This window comes from Puntigrus tetrazona, chromosome 25, assembly GCF_018831695.1.
Source record: "Puntigrus tetrazona isolate hp1 chromosome 25, ASM1883169v1, whole genome shotgun sequence".
NCBI classification, from domain to species: domain Eukaryota; kingdom Metazoa; phylum Chordata; class Actinopteri; order Cypriniformes; family Cyprinidae; genus Puntigrus; species Puntigrus tetrazona.
The window spans coordinates 862,585-885,084 of NC_056723.1; the positions used below are offsets into that span (position 1 = coordinate 862,585).

At 39.5% G+C, this 22,500-nt stretch overlaps 1 protein-coding gene across 2 annotated transcripts in view; it reads left to right on the plus strand.

Annotated features, from left to right (window-relative positions):
* prickle1a (prickle homolog 1a) overlaps positions 1-17,822 on the plus strand; it is a 25,426-nt gene extending 7,604 nt beyond the window's left edge. Inside the window, exons 1-8 of one of the 2 annotated variants that reach the window (XM_043228676.1) lie at positions 5,304-5,551; positions 9,279-9,461; positions 11,995-12,108; positions 13,511-13,648; positions 13,722-13,925; positions 15,045-15,231; positions 15,337-16,185; positions 16,591-17,822. In XM_043228676.1, the coding sequence (XP_043084611.1) occupies positions 9,291-9,461; positions 11,995-12,108; positions 13,511-13,648; positions 13,722-13,925; positions 15,045-15,231; positions 15,337-16,185; positions 16,591-17,411 (2,484 nt within the window). In that variant the 5' untranslated portion in view covers positions 5,304-5,551; positions 9,279-9,290 and the 3' untranslated portion in view covers positions 17,412-17,822. Of the gene's footprint in view, positions 1-5,303; positions 5,552-9,278; positions 9,462-11,994; positions 12,109-13,510; positions 13,649-13,721; positions 13,926-15,044; positions 15,232-15,336; positions 16,186-16,590 lie in introns of those variants that run through there. The other variant, XM_043228675.1, reaches the window with a different exon arrangement.
* The last annotated feature ends 4,678 nt before the right edge of the window (positions 17,823-22,500 follow it).

Here is a 22,500-nt window from a genome sequence, read left to right on the forward strand (position 1 = left end):
TTAAAAACCCTGCGTTTATAGTAAACTCAAAAAATGTTTAAAATCACTTAAGCATTGAATGTATGCCAACCAAACAGGCTTTTTTCAGTATTTGCATCAAAGCTTATGTGGAAGTAGTCTGAGCGAGGTCAAAAGTCACTGGCAAAGCTCAAAGTGCTCAACAAAAGGTGACTTTTAGTATCATTTGTGTTGAGTTTTGCTGGATTCCACACTCAATAAAGGTATTTTGTTTGACGGTGATAATCTGAGTCAATATCTGCAGCGGTTGACCTCGCGGCCATTGCCTTTTACAGTAGGATAACAGTGTTTTATTGTTCTTTACGGCCGGTCCTTTGTCAGGCCTGTGTTCTGATAACGGCCATCGGCGGGTCATTAAAGCCCCAGAACAGCCTCGCTTTTATGATAAGGAGTGGACACCACTGAGGTCCGCCTGCAACAATAGCTGCTAACGGTCATAAATAGCAGCCAAACTCAGGGCCATCGCTCCGGGCCGACCCCCAAAGGCCGGCCCCCAAAGCATGCTGGGATATATCCGGAGCGCTTGTTGCTCATTAAAACATCTAGGCCTGCGTTTGGGATTGAAGATCCAAAGGCCATCCTTTTGGAGTAAACTGCTTAAACTCGATGCATGTGGAAATGACAGATTTGTGTAATATTTTAAAGTTTTAAACGCACCATTTGTTTATTTATCATTGATATGAATCCCATTTTTTTCATTGTCATACGTTTTAAGCAATTTAACACTGCTTGCACATAATTGTCAGATATTTTAACAGAATAAAGGTATTTCTTTTTACAATTTAATTCAATATACATTTTTTTTTACATTTTTTGAGTGCAGAAATATATTTTATTACTAACAAATATGAATGGCATTATTTTTATATATATATATATATATATATATATATATATATATATATATATATATATATATATATATATATATATATATTTACATATATTTATATTTATATATATATATTTTTTTTTTTATATATATATATTTATATATATATTTATATATAGATTTTTTTTTTTATTAAATCATAGTTTGTGTAATGTGTGTAATCTAAATGTGTGTTGTTGGTCTATATTGGCTTTTTGGTTACATTTGTTTTGGCTTATTGAGAAAAAATAACTAAATATTCAAGTATTTGTAAATAATTTTCCCCGGACAAATGAATTTTCTCACTCAGCATTTTTGTCTTGTTTTCTATTAAAATATCTAAGACTTTAAATCAATTTACTTGGGATGCGAGATGGCATAAGAAATGCTGTTAATGTTAAAATAAAATATACTGATTTTTACGGCACTTCCCAGTGAAAAACACAATTTCAATACAAATGTTAAATAATTTTTACAGGGCAAAGTGAATTTCTCCACCAGCGTTTGTGATGTTTTCTAGAACAGATATCTAACATATAAAATGAAAATGCATTTAGTATTGTAACATCATGCAGAAATTAAATGGATATATATATACATGGGTCAAAGACGTCAATTGATTTATCAAAATAATAATAATGAGTGTAATATTGCATTAAATTGTTTTAGTTTTTTCCCCCCAAAAATGTAAAACTATTTCTGTTTATATTAATCGCACTTTTCTTTTAGTTTTTCTGAGCCGAAAATAAATATCACACATTTTCTACTGATTTACTAATTTTGTTTTAAATTTTATCGCAAAAATCTAGTTATGACACATTAAAAGATGAATTACTTTCACCTCAAATATTAATTCGTTGTAATTTTACTCTAATTTTACTCTATTTAAAGCGCGTTAAAACATAGAAAAGTATATGGGAGCGTATACGTTTTTATTACGTACAGCGTTTTATATAAACGTCGCGTTACACCGAATGACCATGTGCCGTCATTTCAGCCATTTTATTCTCCAAACCTTTCTTCCTGTGGACGTCTTTGACTCAAATGCATCTAAAAGGCCTATTTAATCGATTTAGGCCTAATTAGCTGCATGCGCTGGTTTGACGGCGCCCGCGTGATAATTAGCCCACATTAAGAGCCCGGATTTGGGACGCTGTCAGATGTGGGTCGGCCCTTCGGGGGCCCGAGTCGCGTCTGGACACGCCGGGTCTGTTTTACGGCCCGAGAGCTCGGAGCCAGGTGTGAAGAGCCGTTTGAATCTCTGTGGCCGTGAGATTTACGAGCCCCTCGCGCTCAGAAAGGACCCCGGGTCAGGGATGTGTGACTCGTCCTGTTTTATATTGCGCTGGAATCCTTGTTCATCCCTGAACTGTGAAACGAGAGCTAAAGGCGGCGGCGTGATGGATTGCTCTATTTTCAGGGTCGTCCTGAACACCTCGCGTGAAGGGCTCTACTCTAGGCTTTTCTTGGTTCAGGAGATCGTATAAATGACGTCCGGACTCGGTACGGCTCAGCTCGATATCGTCACACAGCAGCATTAATATTTAGAACGGACTATTATGCTGATTATTATTAAAGGTGACTTGGTGTTTTGGTCTTTTTAGGACCAATGTCTGAAGATCTTGAATCAAGATGCATTTGCTTGAGATGCAAAAAACTGAAAAGAAACTTAAAAAATATGCATGCATGCAGAAAAAAGTAGAAAAGCGAGACAAGCATGCAATTCTATTGCTTTAACACTGAAGAGCTAAATGTTATTTCGGGAACCGTGTGAAAGACGAGCGGTTTCTCAAGCGTTGAGCGGACAGACAGCTCTGACGGCTCACAACTACATTAAGATTAAGATATCACCGTTTAACTTTTTGTATTTGTAGTATACTCATCCACGTTGTCAAAAATGAGATAAATAAAGTATTAAAACATCTTTTTCAGACTTCAGTGACCAGATGCATTTCTCATACATTTACATAAGACTCGAAATGAGTTTTATTTCATATCATAAGTGAATGTATTCCTTAGTTTACGCTTTAAGCTCAACACCGAAGATCTAAAGGAACCAAAACAATGCTGCACTGGTTATCTGTTAACTATAGAACAATATCTGAGATAAATCTATTAGAAAATCTGGAATCTGAGGGTGCAAAAAAAGTGAAATATTGAGAAAATCGCCTTTGAAGTTGTCTTATATTGTAATATCTTCATGCAACGTGATCTTTACGTAATATCCCAATGATTTTTGGCACAAAGAATTGCCCGCTTGACCCAAGCAGTGTATTGTTGTCTATTGCCGTAAATACACTTGAGCTTTTATGATTCTCACATTTGAGGCCTGCATTTTTATACTGGTTTCTCAAGCCGTGAACTTGCAGCCGTTGGCTTCTTCAAAGCGTCATCATCCGCTCTGACCCCGAAGCGATTCCTTCCCTATCTGGAGTCCGACACCGTTTCTCAGCACGTGACGCTTGGTTTCAGATGCGTGAAAAGCCTCTTAGTGAGTCAGGGGGTTTGTTTATCTTTCGGCGAGCCGTTAATACGAGGGGGTACGAACTCCCTCTTCCTCTTTGTTTCTCTGGCACAAAGGGCCGTGCTTCGGACCGGCTCCTGCTGTGTTTGCACCTCTGTGGCCTTGAACGCAACAATGGCGTTGTCCTCCGAAAAAAACCCCAACCCGTCACCCCCCTCTTTATTCAAGCCAGCGCTCGTAAAAAGCTTAGTGAGCGTTCGCGACCTGATGCGGGCGTAGGTTGGATTGCGTTTTGGGGAAGAAAGGCAATTAGGACGGATTGAAGCCGCAGTTGTGGGCCGCCGTCATTGGCCAATTAACCGAGCTGTTGAATCCGACGCTTTTTGAGGAAAGTTTCCATTTCACGAGCACGGAGTTGTTGGTTCGTACCTCACCGCTTGAGGTAGCGACAAAGACCACCCTGGGTAGAAGCATCCAGTTTCATAACTTCCCCGAGCGTCGCTGGTTCAGGAAAACGAGGCCTGGTCCTCCTGGACGGAGCTCTGTTTGTTTAAACAACAGGAAGGTCTTCACCTTTAGCACATTCCAGAGGAAATTAAGGCGGAATGAGGTAAACTCTCTCTCTTTAGGCAGGACCCTGAGGTTTTTGGGGTCGGCTGACTGTACGGCGCTCGTTTCCATTCTTGCAGTCGTCATGGTTTTCCAGCTGTGCTCAGTCAAAGAGCTCCTGTAGGTTTGTTTTTCTGGCGCGTGTATGAAGGAGAAGCCCCTTCTTGTGGTCTCCCGGTGGTTTGGGAACTGTGTGGACTTCAGAACTGGCCTCCCGATATGGTGTATTTCCCCAAAAACACTTTGGTACGGAAGTGGATTGGCTCTGATAGGGACGGCCTTTTCGATTCGCATGGAAACGCTCTGTAAGGTACCATGTGGAGTCTGGTGAAAGAGAGCCGTTTGACCGAAACTATTAATGCATGAAAGCCCACTGCAGCTAAATTCGTGATTTGTCAGTTGTTTTTGCTTGTTTTAAGTGCCAAAAGACAAAATAAAATTTAGATACTTTTAGTAGACTGTGATAGAAATAGTTTTTTTTAACGGTCTATATTGGCTTTTTACATAGATTTTTTGGGGTTTTTTTTTTTAGAATAAATTATAAATAAAAATATAAATATTAAAGTTCATTAATTAATTAGGTGATTTTTCTGCGCAATATTTTAAACTTTTTAGATTATCTAAAAAAAGTTGTTGTTTTTTTATCTTTACTGTAGATGCAAAATGAAAAGTCTTGTCTTCTAAGAAATTGTTTAAAATTGATTGTTTGTTTAAAAAATAAATAAAAAAAAATAATATATATATATATATATATATATATATATATATATATATATATATATATATATATATATATATATATTTTATATATATTTATTTATTTTATTTTTTTTCAATTTATTTATTTCTTTCCATTAAAATTAAGTTAATTCCCCTTACACCATTGGTGTATTTTTTTGCTTTTAAACAAACACCTAAAAAAAATAAATAAATGAAAACTGGTTTATTTTTTGGACGTCACTAGCAAATATTTTATTCTATTTTAATAATGAATTCACTTACTTGTTATGTATGCATGTATTTACTTCTTATGTGTCTTGGCTTTAAAAAAGGTTAGAAATTTGTCCTGGAAGAAAATTTGAGCCCTTTAGTTTCCATTTTTAGCAACAAAGGGCAAATAACATGTTCAATTGTAAAGTCTTTACGACCAGATCCTGATAACATTGACATGCCATTTAAATGGATAAGAAAAAACACAAGTGATTTGTTGGGTGTTTTCGCACTTTAAGAAGGAAAAAAAAACGAGTTGCTCAAGAAACCCGAGGAAGGGGTGTAGAAACTGACCGCTGCTGTTCTGTGTTTGAAGTGAAGGGGGTTTGGTTTAGAGGGTCCGGAGCCCACGCTGAGGGCCGAGCTATGGTTTGTGGGGGAGTGGCTCCACAGGACTGCAGTAAATGGAAGAGCCATCTGCTGGAGTTGCTCTCCAAACACTCTACTGTACACGTCGTGCATGAGAATTACGAGACCACGTCTGCTTTGGATTTAGATGGGATGAGGCTCACACTGAGAACATGTAACACGGGACTTTTGGCGAACGCGGTTTGCTTCGGAAAGCATTGAACAGGACGAAGACGTTGCTGAGCGCGAAGGTAAGGTCGCCGTTGGGTTTTTGCGCTGTATATCACGTTGAGAGTCTTTCCTGCTGGGACTCTAACCTATATTTCACTGTGTCACGTCCTACTTCCAGTTATATTTGGAAGCTTTTATAAACTCCTCAGATCTAGGTCTGTTCGTACTCTGTTGAAAAGAAAAAGGTGTCAGAGAGGTGTGTCGTGGATAAATATCATCTGGCTCCAGCGGGTCAGAACGCAGGTGGTCTTCAGTCTGTTGGGACAAGCCTCGAAACCATTTGGTCCTGGAATAACACTCGAGTTCTTCAAAGTTTGGCCAAAAGTTTGGGAGGATCACCCAAATGCTCCGAAATGAGTAAACACTGCCATCCTTCCTGTTTCCAACATCTACCATTCTCTGATGATCCATTTATTTTTGGGAGGATTAGAGCACTTGATAGGAAAGGCATTAATAAATATGTTTTTTTAGATAAGCAGCAGTTAAACACTAGTAACTAGTTCCCATGATTGGTATTTAGACGATATCCATGTCTATTCATCTAATTAACAGACTAACAGACTAAATTGTTTATGCTTTCCTTCATTTTCTTTGGGTTAGTAATGAATTTTGAGTGGCCTATATATTTGAAGTGGTGCTTTAATTTAACATATATTCTACGTACGTCTAATTTTCCATCATCATTTATGATATGTTCACTCTGGAGCACAAAAACTGTCATAAAAGCGCAGGTATATTTGTAGTGATAGCCAACAATATATTGATTTATTATCGAAATTATGCATTTTTCTTTTATTCCAAAAATCATTATGATATTAAGTAAAGATCATACTCCATGAAGATATTTAGCAAATTTCCCACCTAAATATATCAAAGCTTATTTTTTTTAATAATAAGGAATATGCATTGCTAAGAACTTTTTAAAGGTGATTTTCTCAACTTTTGTATTTTTTTTCCACCCTCAGATTCCAGATTTTCAGATAGATGTCTCTCAGACAAACCATACATCAATAGAAAGAAGATTTATTGGGATTTCATACGACTCTTACGGTCACATATATCAGTATTATTTTGGCTCCGTTTTACCTATATCTGTGATTTACTGGCGACTAGTAAAAAAACGATCTAATTAATTGCCCACACGAGGGTTTTAGTTCCAGCTTAAGTTTAGTTTTCTGGATTTGTTTGTTCGAGAAGATTCAAAGATGCTTTCCTTTTGAAGTGTTTTGGGAAGCGACATGTCGTAACAAATGCCTATATTCGTTGGATGGGAGTTTTATTACTGGCACCACGGCCGCGGAGAGAAACTCCTCGCTCACATCGTCTGCCAGTTCTGCTGTTCTTAACATTAAACCCGAGCGCTGGCTCAGATCTGGACCGGGCCAAATCAAACATGTCCCGACGGGCCGGACTAATGGAGCGGCATCGGTGCCAGCGGATCTACCCAACTGGCAGCAATGTGACCGTTTCCACATTTCCCCGGCCCGCTTTTACACACACGCCATTCATAATCATCTCATCGACCGCATCCTTTTTAATGCACCTATAATGAGTGTCATTTAGCTGGGAAAAATGAGATTATGGTCTGGTTATTAAAGCGTGATTCTGCTGGTCTAACTAATGCTGCGCTCGCAGTGATGGGACTTGGCTCAACGCGTGCTATTTCTGTGAGTACGGCAACTTAACGGTCGTCCTAAAGTTGTGGAAATGGGCTTTTCAAGACGGCGTCCTCAGAACGCACGCATGCAAATGATTCTGTTGTGTCGAACAGTCGCGCGATTATCATTAGCCTTGAGAAGCGATGCATTATTTAAACGGAAAGTAAAGAAGTCCGATGGCTCTTTGCTGTGCTGAGGGTCCATTACCATATGAGTCCGCTATGTGATCACCCGGGGTCCATCCCCTCCACCCATCTGCCCCCTACCGAGGGCCATTCAGGCCTCCAGTGGGTGGATCTAACAGATATGCATCTCAGACCTCCAAAGTCATGTTAACAAGCAGCTCTACAAGAGAGCGGGCTGTTAAACACTCGCGGCCGGAGGGGTTTTTTCAGACAGGAACTGCCTTGGGTTCCCCGAGGTCCCTGCGATTCACTCAGAGCCACTCAATCGTAAAATAGCTGTTTATTTTCAATGGAACATTACTGAGGTTTCTCTTCACTTGGGTTGTTGATTAGATCTGGAGGCTCAGGAAGTGATGCTGATGGCATCTTAGACAGAAATTAGCATACTTAAGGAGACCGTTTTTGGGTGTTGCCACTTTGAGCTATTTTCATGGACTTCCTCGGAAGAAAATATCAGGTCGTAGTGGATTTTGCACCACTGGAAGGTGGACTTGAGCATTTGTAACATGGCAGGGAATACATCGCTTCTGCTAAAACTACACAACCAGGTTAATTATTGAGGAGTCTTGTTTTTGAGAACCGTTTAAAAACTCCAAATAAAGTAAACACACCCTCCATATAGTGGTGGTTTTGTCAAGGTGTCTGTATGATTTCCAACTTAACTGAAAACCATGTTGGGTTGTTTCTGTTTTTCCTCCATCATGATTGGAACAGATACAAGTTTTAATTTAATTACAGTGAAAGACACTCACCAAGCATTTATGTATAGTTGAGTCTTCTGATAATGTGCGTTTTTGTGAAACTCCATTAAATTTTACTTATTTTTACCGATGCATTGCTCCAATCTGGTTGGATAGTCACAACATGCAAGATTAATCATTTTAAGTATGCATGCAGTCATTTTTAAATTTTTTATTATTTGATATTTTCCAAATTGATTTGATGAAAAGTAAGCATATTTTCAAGTTTTTCTGCCTCGTTTTCAGCCAAAATATCTAAAAAATAAATTCCTAAATCAAGAAGGATTTTACAAATTACTTGCTGAAACGAGAAAATTTATCTGCCAACGGATTAAGCCAAATAATCTAAGAAAAAACGAATTTATGCTTAGAACAAGCTAAATAATCTTTCAACCAATGACACAATGCTTTTACTTGTTTAGAAGATCCGCGTACTTTTTAGATATTCTGGTATCTCGTTCTCCTCACTTCTTGACACTTTTTGTTAGATTCACCCCAGCGCTTTATCTTCTCAAACCAGTCCAAATTGGCGCGCGAGGAGCTAACACCTGTCGGCGAGTTCAGTCCATCCATCTCACCTGTTTTCATTCCAAAAGCAGCAGCTCCAGAGATCAAAGCGTCAGATGATACGTCACTCAGCAGGACGTGATGCGGCGTGGCAGCTTCTAAAACACCGTCCTCCACAAACAGCAGAAGAAAGACATGCTTTCCGAGCATTACCATATGGCTTTGTTATGCTTTGTGTCCCGAATGGACTTCAAAGGAGTGACAGGGAAGAGCGCGAGAGAAGTTTCAGTCTGAATAAACTCTTGTTGGGAAAAGTCGTATGTATGGCGTGCGTTAGTAACCAGAAGAGAGTCCCAGTAGAAGGAAATGGAAAATACCAGAAAGCTTCCACGGTGATGATGAGTCAGGAAAATGCATTAAAGTAAATAGACTGTAAAAGAGTTAGGACTGAGGGAACGTCCGACCACATCACGGCAAAACTCGGCACAATAGCAGTAACAATAAAACTGCCATCGTTTTATGAGCAGAATCTATTTAACAGAGCTGGATGGAGGTTACCGTAACTGCCATTAAATCTTTATTCCAGTTGCGTTTCTGTTCTCATCCCAACACGAGGCGTTTTATCGTGCGGTTCACTGATCCGTGTTCCCTCTTTAGGAGGTCTTTCCGATGAACCTGGAGAATTGCGGCGGCTTCCACGGCGCCATCAGGCCGCTGGACACGGAGCCGAAGGTCAGCAAGCTCGCGTTCGGCTTCCAGCGGAGCTCCACCTCGGATGACGACTCCGGCTGCGCCTTGGAGGAGTACGCATGGGTGCCGCCGGGACTCCGACCGGAGCAGGTACGACCATCCCAGTCTAGAACGTAGCGGCCGTTTCTGACCCGTGCTCCCGAAATGTACAAGGGCTGATTTTGAAAGTTTTCTTAACCGTTTCACACTCATTTTGTTGCCCGAAAACCAAATGGTAAAAATACAGTAAGTGTGCACAGAGAGGCAAATGTGGTAATACATAAATGCATTATTTTTCTTATATGTAATTATTATTGAAAAAAAAGTAACGTTGCTCTGTTATCTTGTTTTGGAACTTTTTGGAGTCCATCGGCTTCAAACAGGTGTAGATTAGTCATTTTACGCCATGTTCCCAAAAAAAAAAAACCCCAAAAATCTTTTTAAATGGACAATGTCAAACTTTTCTCATTGCGACTCGTTTTGCTAGCACAGGTTTAACAGAGAGCTTACCTCGAAGCTTCGGCGTTTTTGCCGAAACAACACATTTGGGTTAGAAAATAGTTAAAGGCAGCCCAAAGCCAAAATGGCAAGGTCTTTAGAAAAATGAAGTCATTGTTCGAGGGGGAAAAACTGCAGTCCAATAACAGCTGTGTCACAAAATGCAAAGTAGGCGCATGTCTTGAGTTCTGCTCAGTGTTGACATGCACTTCGAGATGAAGCTGTTCTACAGTAAATGCTCCAGATGTGATCTTTATTAAAAAATTCCAAACCATCGCTCGACGGTTTTTGTCGGCGGAGCCAGTCGCAGTCACTGAGATTTAGAGGACCCGACTGCGTTTTTGCAGACGCAGCTAAACTGCGAAGGAAGCACCCCACAGGCATTTGGGAACAGGAAATGCTGCTTTTTATTTACAAACTACTTCATGGAAAATCTGCAAGTCATTATCTCGAGCTGCCAGACAAAGGGGCTCGCTAACAGCCAAGCTCGCAGCCACAGCTTTCTTCTTTTCTTTTTTTTTTCCTGGCTCTGGCCTCGAGAGCACCCCTGAATAAAATCTGATGAGACGGGTGAGGGAAAAGGTCGAAAGCAATTCGGAGACCCCTAAAGTCCCAGCGCAGCTTTTGTGCTAAATGCAGGAGTCGACTGTAATGCCTTTATAGCAGCCGTTCTGTGAATTGCCCTGCGTGTTATAGGTGATCATTGTGAGGAAGAACACAAACACTCAGGAATAGAGTTGTTCGAGAGCCTGAGGCTCAGTGGTAGAGGTAATATGAGGGTGATTTATGGCGCTGCCGATCAACAGGTCTAAAAGGCATTCCAGTAGACCGGCTCGACCGCAGCGGGACACTCTTTACGCAGGAAAGCTCCATCCAGCCATTTATCTGTTACGACCGGCGCTCATAAAGGGCAGAGGTCACGGTGTCAGAGAAGCACAATGGAGTACAGTAAAAAGACAAAACCGGTGTCTCAAGTTTTATAAAGGGTCAACTTAGTCCTCAGGGTTTTGTTGACAGAGACACACGAATCAGACCGAATACCCATGACCCACAAAAACACCTTCTGGTTAGATCGGGATGATTGAGCGCTTTTCAACAGCAAGATTTCTCTTTTGTTCGCCAAGTCTTCATTTATCTGGTCCAAAGTGCAGGCAAAAAAATTAATTAATTAATTATATATATATATATATATATATATATATATATATATATATATATATATATATATATATATATATATATATATATATATATATATATATATATATATATATATATATATATATAGATAAAGAGTGCAAGATCAGATAGAGTGCAAGATTACTGTGTGTGTGTGTATATATATATATATATATATATATATATATATATATATATATATATATATATATATATATATATATATATAATTTATTTTTATTTTTCTATTCTTGTGAATTCAAAGTTGATTTTTTTTTATAATTTTTAGCATCATTATTCCAGCCACATGATCCTTTAGAAATCATTCTAATATTCTGATTTATTGAAACATGCTTTTATTATTATTATTATTATTATTATTATTATTATTATTATTATTATTATTATTATATTGTTGCAGAGTAGAATGCTTTTAGGTTACTTCGACGAATTTATCTCAAATAAAAATAGTTTTTGTAACATTATAAATCTCTGTCATAAACTTTACATCAGTTTAATGCATCCTTGCTTAATTATAGAAATTCTTTTATTTCCTTCCAAAAAAAAAACTCTTTTGAATGGCATATATAATTTTACATGTATAGTTTATTTCAGATAAATCCTAATCTTCGCTTTTTTTTTAACATTATTCAATTAATATAAAGATCTAATGGACTCAACTCTTTTGTTGATACTGATAATACTATGTCAGAATGATTTCTGAAGACTGGAGTAATGATGCTGAAAAATACAGTAATAAATTACAGTATAAAACAGTTATTTTAAATATTAAAACCACTTTGCGCTTGGGATGCAATAAATGCATAATAAATGCACAATAAATGCATAATAAATGCTTGGTGAGCAGAAGAGACTTCTTGCTGTTCGGGAACGTTTCGTGTAGGTTTATCCTGAGCTAGTTCATTGTTACTCTGACTGACGCGATCTGTCTCCATCTCACCTCCAGGTCCAGCTCTACTTCTCCTGCCTACCTGAGGACAAAGTCCCTTATGTGAACAGCCCTGGGGAGAAATACCGCATCAAACAGCTCCTGTACCAGCTCCCTCCTCATGACAATGAGGTGAGTTTACAGAAACAAAGGAAAGAGGAGCTTCATCAGCAGCCATGAAAGCCCCTATTGTTTCCCCAGCGTCGCTGCAGTCCAGAATGCCCACGCATCACATTTCAAAACCCCCTCAAATAGCTTTCCGGCTGCAGCGTGGTGTGGGTGTTTTTAGCTTCACGGGTTTAGAGCTTCACCACATCCCCTGCCGTCACAGAAAGAAGCTTTGTCCCTTCATATCTCTGTGGGTGCGTGTACAATGAGACTTTTGAGCGGAAGATTGCATGATGCTGCTCGGGGAGATTCGATCGGACATGTGGCATCGACATCGCTCCGGGTCCCATAACACGCAGTTTTATTGTTATTTGTACAGTGTTAAAAGTTAAGGTTAATGTTTCATAAAGAACCTTTAATACCTGAAAAACTTTGATGGTTCTATAAAGCACCTTTTATTTTTAAGTGTATATTACTCTGCAGATCACAGCTTGAATACGCATCGCTTGCTTGTTTTATCTTGAGATTTAATCGTTCTTTGCATTAATGTACTGTTAAACAAAAGCATCCACCAAAGTGAGTAAGAGATGGACTAAGGAAAGGTTTCTGGACATCCTTCCTTCTCTCGGGTCATTTTTTTTTCCTTATTAATTTTTTTATTTTATTTCATTTTCATTTATATGCAGTTAGTGTTGATGATCCCATTTAACATCACCCCCTAGCTTATAACAGAGAGAACGTGGAAACCAAGAAAATTCTGCGTTTTACATTTTATCAATACTTTCCTTTGCATGCCATTTTAACTACGTCATAGAAATGGATAAAATGTCTAAAAACAATTTGATGTTGTTCGTTTCATCGCAAACTTTAACGTGGATATTGCATAAAAAATTATAATAATTGAATCTATTCAAGGACTTTATGGGGTTAAAAAAGGAATTTTACCCACTATAGGAACAAATGGAATCTTTAAAACACACTTCTGAAATAATTCAGAAAAAATTATACCCAACCCAAAGGCTATAGACAATATTTAATTAGTATTATTATTAGGGCTTGGAGTCATTTTTGTCCTGTGAGGGAAAGAATCCTTACAAAACACAAGACAAGGATGAATGTTAAGATCTGTATTCAAGGGTTCATTTCAGTAGGGATAAGCATATAACCACATAATAATTTTATCTTTTTTCGGCAGTGCAGTTTGGTTCGTTGGATCCAGCTTAGCTTTCAGAAAATGTATTTGCTGTATTCCCAGTCGTAGATTTTCTACCGGTCTCTTTCCACATTTTTATACTTTTTAATTTGTCCAACTCCATCTGTACTTTTTTCCTAGCTCTGCATCCTTGCTCAAAAAACCTGCGTGTGGTCCGCAAGGGCTTCTTTCTGAATAGTTTGACGGCAAACACGTTTTATACGTCTCTCTCAGGTGCGATACTGCCAGTCTCTCAGCGAAGAGGAGAAGAAGGAGCTTCACATGTTTAGCATCCAGAGAAAGAAGGAGGCCCTCGGGCGAGGAACTCTGAAACTGCTGCCAAGGACGATGCTCCATGCGTCGTGTGAACACGTAGGTGTTTGAACCCAGAGATCTGTGCTGAAAGCTGTCTGATGCTGATTGCTTCAACATTTTGCCTCTTCAGTGCAGAGAGAACGTCGGTGGAGGGGAGATGGCGGTGTTTGCTTCCCGGGCTGGTCCTAGTCAGTGTTGGCACCCAGCGTGCTTCACGTGTTCCACCTGCAGAGAGCTCCTGGTCGATCTCATTTACTTCTACCAGGACGGGAAGGTCCACTGTGGACGGCATCATGCTGAGTTGCTAAAGCCACGCTGTTCCTCTTGTGATGAGGTGAGTTTTGATTTTCAAAAGCCATTGCTGTGCGTGAAACTAGGCCCGTTGTATTGCAGCTGGGTGGAGGAGATAACCGAAAGCCACACTTCAGTAAAAGTATAGATATATTACCAGAAAATGGCCACTTGAAGTCATCATTTAGAATATTACTTGAGTGCATGTTTTAGTATGTGATGCATGTTTGCGCTTAAGTATGAAAAGTGTTGTTTTTCAATACTTCAACACGTTTTACATTCAAGAATAAACGTATAAGTAGATGCCAAGTGGAAACAAAGATTTGAAATGTGAAATAAAAACTGCCAGTAGGTGGCAGCAAGTCATTCACAATAAATGATTCATTCAAATGGAAGATTCATTCAGGACTGTGTTAATTAGTGAGTCGCTGAATCATTCATTTAACTGATTTGTTCAAACAAGAAAAGAAAAAAACGAAAACGTAAAGCAGACTTTATTAAAGTTGTGTAATGTTATATGATATAACATTGCTCACACCCCAGACTCGACTTGAGCAGAAAATGAAACCATCTGCAGTTGTTGTGATAACTTGTTTGCAAATGAGGAAAGTTGTTTTTTGGGAGTCCAAAAATAGAAATTCTGTCATTGATTTCTCACCCTTATGCCGTTCCAAACAAATGAAGATATTTTCATCCAATCTATGAGCTCTCTAGAAAGTTTCTAGACAGTAATGCAACTGCAATCTTCAGAAACATAACGATGATACTGTAAAATAGTCCATGTGGTTCAACCGTAATTTTACGAAGCTATGAGAATACCTTTGTGCACAAAGACAACAATAATAACATAATTTATTCAACAGTTCCTCTTCCCAAGTTACTATCTGCCATTTTTAGAGAACGTAAACCTTGTTTTACCAATGTCCTTGCAACTGCAGTGTTCCCAGGTCTAGAAACACATAGCATCACTGTCTACCGAGAGCTCTTAGATTTGACCAAAATTATTTTTGGTTTTTTTGGGATGATGAACGATGGTCTTGTGAGTTTGGAATGACATGAGGGTGAGCTAACCCTTTCAGTACTGTAATGAAGTATTATTACTTGGTGTCAGCTATACAGTGATGTAACAATCACTCATTTCTTGCCGTCATTGTCCTTTCAGATTATTTTTGCAGACGAGTGCACGGAAGCAGAGGGTCGTCACTGGCATATGAAGCACTTTTCCTGCTTTGAATGCGAGACCATCTTGGGTGGTCAGCGGTACATCATGAAGGATGGTCGGCCTTACTGCTGCGGTTGCTTCGAGTCTTTGTACGCCGAGTACTGTGAGGCCTGCGGTGAACACATCGGTAAGCCCAAATGTCTCTGTGATGCCTCGACGTCATTCACCACAAACCACGTCCCGCTTTTGCCTTTGTGAAGCTGACCTTTAACTCCTGTTTATTTTCTTTTAGGGGTGGACCATGCCCAAATGACGTATGATGGCCTTCATTGGCACGCCACTGATGCTTGTTTTAGCTGTGCTCAGTGCAAGAGTTCCTTGCTCGGTTGTCCCTTTCTACCCAGACAAGGCAGGATCTACTGTTCCAAGGCCTGCAGCATTGGAGAGGACATCCATGCCTCGGATTCCTCCGATTCAGCCTTTCAATCCGCAAGATCTCGGGAATCACGGCGCAGCGTGAAGATGGGCAAAAGCAGTTGCTCTGCAGACCAGTGCCGACAGTCGCTTCTCTTTTCGCCCGCAGGCAACTACAAGTTCCCTGGACTCTCAGGGAACGCTGAAGACACCTTGTCCAACAAGCTGTCACAGCTAAGCTTTGCAGACAACCACTTCTGGAGGAACAGGGAAGAGCAAGAAGCCCCCGAGGACCATGAGGAATGGGCTGAGCACGAGGACTACATGACCCAGCTCCTCCTCAAGTTCGGCGAACATGGGATGTTTCAGCAGCCGGACGACTCCAGGCCGACCGACCTCTGGACGACCGACTCTGAGGTCAAAATCAAGATGGAGACAAGGATGCCAGGTGGTGGTGGGAATGGCAATCTGGCCAGTAAAAAATACAAGGCGGACATGTACTGGGCACAGTCCCAGGATGGACTAGGTGACTCTGCGTACGGAAGCCATCCTGGACCTGCAAGCAGCAGAAAGCTCCAGGAGCTCGATTTGGAGCATGGAGCCAGCTTTAAGCATGAAGATAAACAGTGGTATAATGACTCGCTGGAATGCATCACAGATGAGCTGAAGCAAGCAGAGAAGAACATCAGAGACTCGATGGACTCCTTGGCACTCTCCAATATTACAGGTGAGACTGAAAGATCAATGTGAAATTGATTATATTCTTGAGTGCAACTGTGTTGGAGTAACACATTAAAACACAAGTCATGTAATCAGATTACTTTTATTAAGTAACTAATAAAGTAATGCATCACTTTTTTAAATTAACAAGAAAATATCCAAGTTACTTTTTCAAGTGACAGCTTTGGGAGTAATTTTACAAGAAGTAACATAATGCATTATTTTCTATAATAAATAATGCAATCAGTTTCTTTTAGTAGTAATGCAATACTGTAATGCATTACCTTTAAAAGTAATTTTCCCCAACGCTGAGTGCAAACTGAAACATGAGTGTCTGCATCTCTGATGGCCTATAAAATCGAAAGTTTATTTTGCTCTGTTGTCTAAGCTGAACTTGCATGTTTCCTTTTAGGTGCTTCGGTTGATGGGGATGTTAAAGATAAACCATTGCTCTACTCCTTACAAAAGTTCTCCGAGCTCGAACACTGCGAGAACGCCAGCAACATGGGAACGCTGAATTCATCGATGTTGCACAGGAGCACCAACTCCTTGAAGAGCCTCACCTCTGAGCTCGAGCGCGTGGAGGTTATTGAAGAGGAGGAACAGGAGCAGGTGGTTCCGCTCCCAGAGGAGAGGCCCAAACCACCTCACTTACCTGTCCTGAGAAGGTCCAAGTCCCAGTCCAAACCGCAGCAGGTGAAGTTCTCCGATGATGTTGTGGATAACGGACGTTATGATGATCTGGAGGTTCGGCGGCATCCCATGAGCGAACGCACTCGGAGACGAGCGTATCACTTTGAGGAGCAAGACCAGCAGCGTCCTCGCCATCACCACAGGAAAAGGAGGAGTCGCAAATCCCGTTCGGACAACGCTCTTCACTTGGCGCCCAAAGAAAAGGGCCGTATGTGCTTCAAGGAGGACCGCCGGCAGCACGGGCCAGGTCCTAACTCTCACTACGGACAGCCTACCTATGCCCACGCCGACTCTGAGTACGGTTTGCGCAACCAGGCGGCGGAGAGGTTTTCACGTCTTTATGGGGATGAAGATGACTGGTGCTCCACCTGCTCCTCTTCATCATCGGAGTCAGAGGAGGAAGGCTTTTTCTTGGGCCAGCCTATTCCACAACCAAGACAACCTCGGTACCAATATTACGGGGATGAACTTCCTTTTGGCACAAGGACAAAGTCCAAACAGAAGAGAGGACGGAAGGGCAAAAACTGTATCATTTCATAGACTTGGGAAGGAAACACTCCTAGTATCTCAATCTCAAGCTGTTGCTTCGAATTATAAAACAACTTGTTGAAGTGAAGTTAATGGCCGACGCAGTATCTAAACCACGCTTAACTGCTGCATGTTAGGTGATAAGTCTATAGTCTTTGAAAGAACCAGAAGAATATAATATTTATGAAGCCGCTTTTAGAGACTAAAGGAGAGAATAATTTAACTTCGCGAAAATGAACGTGTATATATTTGTAAAATGTTGAGTTAAAGCTAATATTTTTATATCCCTGAGTTTCAAAAGATTTTTTTGTTAAAGGAAAAAGTACTAAGCAAACTCCACTTTTGTTAATCAGGGTTTTAAAAATATGTCACATTGGTCAGAATTGTCGCTCAATTTGTATTAAAACATTGACTACAAAACAATGTATGTTATGTATTATCCACAGTTCTTTCGGGTGTCATTTTATTGATGGGTCATACAGACGGATTACCGTAATCTGAATAAATGCAAACTGGAGCAGCAAGGTTGATAATAAGTCTATTAATTTGGGATTTCCCAAAGGTAAGCATCACAAAGGTAAGCTAAACTACAATTAGAAGCACAAACACTTGAGTAAATATACTTTATTCAATGACGAAAATATATTGCATTCTTAAGTCTCCTTTCAACGCGTAACATCACAAATTAAACATTTTTGAGTATAGCTAATTATAGTTAGAATTTAAGGTAAAAATTATGTGCTCAATAACATAAGATGTGCAAAAAAATGACACATTATTTAGAAGTAATGTTTGTTTAAGCGTGATGTATTGCTTCGTTGTTCGTTCTCAGATCATGGTTTGTTCGGTTAGATCAGTGCATCCATCTCCTGAGATGAATCTTCTGAGGTCTTCCAGGTATTTTTCCCTGATTTCAACCAGGTTCTTCTGCAGCTCCGACAGGAGCATCGCTTCGAGTGCTGGATTTTTGGATGCAAGCTTGTTCAACAGGTTCTCGAGACCAACAGCTGAGGTACTTAAAAAAAGATAAACTCTCAAGTTACAGTTAATTACTCGTCTAGAGTGTTATTCATGTTGGCCATATCTATGATAGACCTGCACAGAATCAACAGCGTTGATCATAGGTCATTCTCTTCTCATCAAATCTGCATTTATTTGATCTAAAATACAGTAATATTATGATTTTTTTAATCATTTGAGATAGCTGCTTTCTCTCAATATTGGTCTTGCAATTGCAAAAAAAGTCATATAATACAATTGTGAGTTATAAAGTTGCAATTACAAGAAAAAATTATGAATTCTGAAATCATTTGTATGAAAAGTCAGATTTTTTTTTTTTTATTCAAAAGTGAAACGGGCTTCCATAGCTTTCTATTTAAATATATATTTTAAAATCTAATTTATTCCTGTGATTTCAAATCTGAATTTTCAGATTTTCGAGTCACATGATCCTCAGAAAGCGTTCCGATTAGCTCCTCGAAAACCTTTATTGTTATCATGAAACTGAAAACGTGTTTCTTTAACGAGCATAAAGTTCATGCGAACAGCATTTATCTGAAATGGAAATCTTTTGTACCAACGAGGATGATTCAACTTCAAAAGACGCATTTCAGTTTCACAATTTTACTGTTTTTTTTGGATCAAACAAATGCAGGCTTGGCGAGCGGAAGAAAAATCTTGAGATTCAAAAAGGACTAAATGATGAGCAAACTTTTTGCAAAACTAACTTTTCCGTGCAGGTCTATACGTGAAATGCTCAACAGGACGACCTGTTTTCTGGCAGGTGATGACGTCTCGCTGTGGTTTCTCCAACCTAAGCGTTAAGCTCAACAAAGCGGTCTCGCTGTGCGCCAAACGACTCTTTGACCTCCGGCGAATACGTCGCTTGGCCGTAAACTTAACGGCCGTGTGTTCGGAGGCAAGAGACCATGGGAAAATGTCCGGTAACAGGTGTGTGCCTCTGTTTGCATGGAGACCCAAACCCAGGAAGAGCGTTAGAAGCGCTCAGTTATTTCACACCGCACTTTAAAGGCCAACAAATTCTCCACCGGGTTTAAAGACGTGCGAAAACGCTGCTTAAGAGCTTTATGATGCCTTGCAAATGCCCCAGGTGTGACGTCCGAGGCAGCGGACGAGGTTTTAAAGGTCCAATATAAGTTGAGCTTGTGCACGTTATATTCTGAATATATGACGTGGATATTTTCCCTCATAAATTGAATTACCAACAAATTGATGCCAACTGGATACCATTTTAGGTTGGAGTATAACTCTTAACGTTTTTGCACCAATTGCATCAAATTAATATGAAATGGGCAGCTTATAAACAGTTACACTAATTGGCAAACTAATGCAAAAAATATATATATATATATTATGATCATTACTTGTAGATATGGCAACGTTTAGATTTGCTTAAAACAAGAACAAATATCTGAGAGTGGAGTCTGAAAAAAAAAATGGCCATCTTGCCTTTTTAAAAAACAAAAACTGGTGCATTTTTTGGGGAAACCAGTTTGTTCTCAGGTAAACGTTTTAGATGTTTGTACCAGAAATACTGAGGAACAGCTCTAGAAGTGTAGACACTTCACGGCTAAAAGTATCCCATCGAAGAGCCCTAATTATGATCCGAGCCGAACTCGAATATGAAACGTCCTTAAAACGGTGAAAAAGTAAGTACAAGCGCTTCATTGTAAGAGATCACGAGAAAAGCTTCAAATTACAAGGTCTGACGGGTTCGTCCTCCAAAAGCCTCTCATTTTTTGTCTTTTTGTTGACCAACACCATAAAGCATCTGAAGATCTCAGAAGCAGCTTTATAATCATGCTGACGAATTATTGCACGCAATCGCCCCGGGGCCCTTCTGAGGTCTGAGCTCCAGCCGAGGAGAGCAGGTTATATTTAATATTCCCCCAGAGACACTGAGCTGGACAGTGAGACTGCTTTTGTTGGAAAGAGCGGGTTTTCTGGGAGGTGGTTTGATGTTTGTTGAGGGTCTGGTGAATCCGAGCGCGAGACGAGAAGCAGGAGCGCCGCAGATTACTGAGGTCTGTTTCTTCTTATCCGCTGCGTTCAGTCGCTCAGGTCCGGAGATCGGACCGGGTCTGGGTTCGATCAAAAGGTGAGCCAAGAAGAAAACAAAATGGCCTGAGAAAGAGAAAACCAGACTGAAAACCAAAGAAAGATACCGAGGGCTTGAGGTTCGGTCAGCTTAAACTGCGCTGAAAATTAGAAGAGAAATATCAATACGGCGCAAAAATAGATACAAATCTTAGCATTTCTTTTACAGTACATATATCTTGATGTATTAATATTTCTAAGCAAATAAAACGAATGAAAACTATTTAGATTTTTTTTCATAAAACAGTGCTTAGCTTGTTGTTTTAATTTTAAAAAAGTGTAGCTATTTATACAAACAATAAGGTAAAAATACTGGGTACAAAAATATATGCACTGCAAAAATATTGAAATTATATATATATATATATATATATTATATATGTATATATATATATATGTATATATGTGTATATATATATATATATATATATATTTTTTTTTTTTGACCCCACTGCCAAATACTTGTTCTCACTTTAAGCTAAATGTTCCTGAAATCAAGCTGAATTTACTTGCGAAGCAAAATAATGAGGTAAGCATTGTTAAAGAAAATGAAAGAAAAAACTAAAGGATACGTTTTGAAACATTTTCAATAAAACGATCCGTACAACATCCATCTTTTATTAACCAAGTAAATGTGTCCTGATTTTATTTATGCTGAAAAAAACATTTTTGCAGTGAGAAATATATGTTGAGAAGTAATACGTAATTGCGATACTGACATGCGAATCTGCACCGAATCTGTACCGAATCTGCCCTGAATCTGCCCTAAATCTGCACCGAATCTGCCCTGAATCTGCCCTAAATCTGCACCGAATCTGCCCTGAATCTGCACCGAATCTGCCCTGAATCTGCCCTAAATCTGCACCGAATCTGCACCGAAACGTTACGAGCATCGGTGAGTGTTTTTCAGTCCAAACCTGACTTCAAAATGCCAATTTAACTTGGATTGGCAACTTAGAATTAACTTTTAGTTTTTTTATTGATCGTTTCATAACAATAAAAGCAAGAACCAAGGTTTTGATTGGATTTTTTATCCATATGAAGGCGGTAAGACAACCGGAAAGTCGGATCAGAGGCGAGAGTTTTTTTCTTTTGGAATAATCAGAAATGTCTTTTGCGTGAAGTAAATTTAGTTCTTCAAAAAACGATTTCCAGCACAACGTCCAAGGCGTCTTACAGTTACTCGTCTCAACTCGGTCAAAAGCTGGAGATTCCCACAATCGTCCCAGAAGGTCGTAATGAGCAGGTTTCCACCCATCTGCCAGCAACAATTAGAGGACATTTGTTCTCGCAGCCTTTGGCGACGTCTGAAGAGTTATTACACTTCCCAGATCCCAGCTCAGGAGCTTTAGGAGTGCTCTGACAAACACACGGCCTTCTTCATAAGAGTCATTTATCTGAAGCAAAGGTTCACTCTCAAATATAAAAATGATTCACAGAAGAGCCTTTCTTTCTATCTAAACGCCTCTGCCTTCACGTCTTTGAGGAAGATTATAGATTATAAACAGAAGAGATTCAGTTCTGATCGACTCATTTAGATGATTCAGAAGAATGATTCGTTCAAAATCTTGATGCATTTACCTGAGAAGCAGAAAAATAAGATAAGCATTGTTTTATTAACGAAAAGAAAACCAGTTTTGTTCAGTGGGGCAAGAAGAATAAATTTGTAACTGTATTTTTCTCATCACGCTGACAGATATGTGTTCTTGTTTGAAGCAAAAACGAACAAAAGTTTGATCGATTTTTCATAAAAGTCATTTACTAATGAGCTTCCGTCACCGAACCGCATCGGCTGCTCTAAAACACCAACGTTTCGGGAGTTCACGGATATGCTTTATCTTTCTTTTTCTTCTTCAAGCACCAGAAGATGCCAGAGCCATGATTTGAAATCTGCATTTAACCTCACTGTTAAAAGAGGCGTCAGAAATGACCGTATCATAATCGTAATTCCGGCGGTGAAGGATATCTCATCGCAGGTAATGAT